This window comes from Oncorhynchus clarkii, chromosome 2, assembly GCF_045791955.1.
Source record: "Oncorhynchus clarkii lewisi isolate Uvic-CL-2024 chromosome 2, UVic_Ocla_1.0, whole genome shotgun sequence".
In the NCBI taxonomy this organism is placed as follows: domain Eukaryota; kingdom Metazoa; phylum Chordata; class Actinopteri; order Salmoniformes; family Salmonidae; genus Oncorhynchus; species Oncorhynchus clarkii.
The window spans coordinates 15964732-15968634 of record NC_092148.1 but is presented as its reverse complement, the minus strand read 5'-3'; the positions used below and the strand labels follow the sequence as shown (position 1 = coordinate 15968634).

The 3903-nt window shown below is 44.7% G+C and overlaps 1 protein-coding gene across 1 annotated transcript; it reads right to left on the bottom strand.

The window, feature by feature from the left end:
• Positions 1–2072: 2072 nt before the first annotated feature.
• Positions 2073–3903, bottom strand: LOC139379974 (trypsinogen-like protein 3). Its single transcript, XM_071122511.1, has 5 exons — positions 3765–3903; positions 3156–3330; positions 2740–2996; positions 2496–2629; positions 2073–2294 (listed from the first exon to the last, which is right to left on the bottom strand). Exons 1-5 carry the CDS (start codon positions 3805–3807, stop codon positions 2109–2111), a joined length of 795 nt encoding a protein of 264 aa, XP_070978612.1. The 5' UTR covers positions 3808–3903; the 3' UTR covers positions 2073–2108.

The following is a 3903-nucleotide window of genomic DNA, read 5'->3' as shown; positions in this document are numbered from 1 at the left end:
AAGCAGGCCCAAACCATGATGCTGCCACCACTATGTTTGACAGTGGGGATGGTGTGTTCAGCTGTGTTGCTTTTACGCCAAACATAACGTTTTGCATTGTTGCCAAAAAGTTCAATTTTTGTTTCATCTGACCAGAGCACCTTCTTCCACATGTTTGGTGTGTCTCCCAGGTGGCTTGTGGCAAACTTTAAACAACACTTTTTATGGATATCTTTAAGAAATGGCTTTCTTCTTGCCACTTATCCAAAAATGCCAGATTTGTGCAATATACGACTGATTGTTGTCCTATGGACAGAGTCTCCCACCTCAGCTGTAGATCTCTGCAGTTCATCCAGAGTGATCATGGGCCTCTTGGCTGCATCTCTGATCAGTCTTCTCCTTGTATGAGCTGAAAGTTTAGAGGGACGGCCAGGTCTTGGTAGATTTGCAGTGGTCTGATACTCCTTCCATTTCAATATTATCGCTTGCACAGTGCTCCTTGGGATGTTTAAAGCTTGGGAAATATTTTTGTATCCAAATCCGGCTTTAAACTTCTTCACAACAGTATCTCGGACCTGCCTGGTGTGTTCCCTGTTCTTCATGATGCTCTCTGCGCTTTTAACTGACCTCTGAGACTATCACAGTGCAGGTGCATTTATACGGAGACTTGATTACACACAGGTGGATTGTATTTATCATCATTAGTCATTTAGGTCAACATTGGATCATTCAGAGATCCTCACTGAACTTCTGGAGAGAGTTTGCTGCACTGAAAGTAAAGGGGCTGAATAATTTTGCACGCCCAATTTTTCAGTTTTTGATTTGTTAAAAAAGTTTGAAATATCCAATAAATGTCGTTCCACTTCATGATTGTGTCCCACTTGTTGTTGATTCTTCACCAAAAAATACAGTTTATATATTTATGTTTGAAGCCTGAAATGTGTAAAAAGATCGCAAAGTTCAAGGGGGCCAAATACTTTCGCAAGGCACTGTATAAACATCTCTCTGTTTAGCTAGCGCAGGAACAATGCTAACCAACAGCACTGAAAGGAGTGAGGGAGGAAGAGAGGACAGATTAATTTTGATAATTTGTAGTATGATGGAAGTAAATGAGGGAAGAATAGAGGGTAAATGAGTGTGGGGGGTGAGAGGGGGAGTGGGGGAGTGGGCATATGGATACAGACAGAAGGACAGAGTATATTGTACTGTAAACGGAGTAAGAGATGCTTCTACAGGTTGTTTCATCTCAGTGTATTAGAGACGGAGCAGGAGAGTGGAATGGAGTGCAGGAGAGACCAAAAAAATGGAAAGAGTCAGAGATCTCTGAAAGCTAGAGGAAAGGGTGAGGGAAGGAGGAGGGGGACCTGAAATGGGAGTAGAGTATTCCAAAGAGGGAAAAGGAGGGGAAAGTGTGGAGAACAGATGGTGAAGTGGCTCCAGTGTTAGACTGAGTGTCAGTGGGCACAGCTGTCAGTCATACATTGTGTGTGTGTGTGTGTGTGTGTGTGTGTGTGTGTCAGAGTGTGATATTTAGCTTGCACGCAGATCTGGACACACTCATTCAAAACCTTGCAAAGAATGGCGGTCTCATTTCACCTGCTCTCATCTCAACCACCTCTCTCTCTCTCTCTCTCTCTCTCTGTGGCTCTGTCTCTCTCTCTCTCTCTCTCTCTCTCGCTCTGAAAATCCTCTTTCTCCTTTTTTCATTCGGTGTCTCTCTTTACATTGACTGTGTGGCGCTTTTGTGCTCAATATTATTAGTCTACATTGCCATCTGCTGGTGATCAAAATAACTACATATCCCAGGACAAACGACTGCATGGTTGGAGGATTTATCTTCAGGAAAGACACTTTGAGGTGTCCAATTCCAATTGTTTGGAGAAGTAAACTAAGTAATTGAGAAATTAACCTTCCTGCAGACTTTAGTATTTTTCTACATGGTAAAATATGTATGTGTTAATGTGTGTTTTAGCCAAGAAATCTCTCAGAGGTTTGTGATAGGCCAGTATTATTAGTCTATGTTGCCCTCTGCTGGGGAATTAAAATAACGCAGGCCGGATATGATGGAATCAATGGGGCAGGTGAACAGAACATTTCAGTACATATCACTTTATTGTTTTTCTTTTCAATCACCATGTTGTAGCTGCTGCTGGGGTGGTCCACGCAGGTTCAGGTGTAGGATCAGGGGTGTTCATGATGTCACTGATCCAGTCAAGGTACAGGCACAGGCGGGTGTACAAACCAACGTCAGAAGAACTGGACCAGAACAACCCCTGTAGCTCACCCCCACAGACCACAGTACTGCCCTGGTCAGACTGAGAAAGAGAGAAATAGAGAGAGAGGTTAAAAGTAGACATGGAGAACTCTCAGAGTATGGTGGCACAGTGAAATTAAAGTACAAAGGGAAATCTTGATTAGCTCGTTGATCATAATATTCTCTTACACATTTCCAATGCAACAGCCAGAGATAGAAAATTATACATGTTTGCAAAGCACTGTGCTGTTGATGTACTGACCAGGCAGTTGTCTGTTGAGATGATGGTTTTAGCACAGAATGCATGTTCAATCCAATAAAGAGGAAAGGCTATCTGGCACATCTTGTCATCAATGACCCGCTGTGTTTCACACTTCAGGATTAGATTGGGCTCGTCTGTATGGAGGGACAGACATAGGGACTCATGGGAGTTTATTTGGTGCTTATCTATTCCATTAATTTCGGTTGAGGCATATAGCCCTCCCCTGGCTTTATGGTCCACTCACCCTGTCCTGGTACGGTGGAGCCCCAGCCGCTCACCAGACACTTCTCGTGGAGCTGAGTGCAGCGTGTGGGTAGGGCTACGGGCATGATATGCTGAGTGAACCGGGCAGGCTCTGCCAGCTTCACCATTGCCAGGCTGTGTGAGGGGCCTCGTGCGTATGGCCCGTGCTGCACATATCTGGCCACCCGGATGTGTTGCTCTGTCCCTTCCTCCACTGTCAGGTCATGCTCCCCCAGAGAAACCATAGTGTGGCCAGGTCTGAGGAGGAGTAGAGTAGAGTAGAGTAGAGTAGAGTAGAGTAGAGTAGAGTAGAGTGGAGCAAAGTTTAACAAAAAATATTTGTTTGTTTTCGGTGAACATATGGGCTGCATGCATTTTACACTGATTTCGGAAAAAGAAAAAAGGGGGAATACCTACTCGACAAAGCAGTTCCAGGCGGTAAGCACCCACCACTCGTTGATGAGGGCACCACTACACCTTTCCTCCCCATACCAGCCCCCCTTAGTGTTCCACAGGTAGACCTGCCAGGGTCTGGAGTGGGGTTGGCAAACTTCCTGCAACAACGCTCCATTCTCCTCCACTGGAACAGCCGCTAAATGAGAGAGAGAGAAATGGTCATAGTATAGATGAGTGTAAAGACTGAGTGTACAAAACATTAAGAACACCTTCCTAATATTGAGATTCACCCAGTCAGTATATGTCATGGAACGAGCATAATGTTCAGTACACTCAGTGTATTTTATTTTACTAGGCAAGTCAGTTAAGAACACATTCTTATTTTCAATGACGGCCTAGGAACAGTGGGTTAACTGCCTTGTTCAGGGGCAGAAGGACAGATTTGTACCTTGTCAGCTCGGGAATTAGATCTTGCAACCTTTCGGTTACTAGTCCAACGCTCTAACCACTAGGCTACGCGGCCATATATCTCCCTCCCTAACCTGTCACTAAAAGAAGGTATCATTCTTCATGCTCTTGCATTGCATAACTGTCTCATGATGCTGTAGATACTGTGTATTACAGTCTTACCTGCACACCCCAAAGCCAAGGCCAGCAGTAGCAGCTTCATCATGTCTTGGTCTCTGTATGAGCCTGGGTTTAGTCTGTGGTTCTTTTATACCTGTGTATCTGTGCCTCTAGCCTTTAGATCTCTGGGAGTTGACTGCCT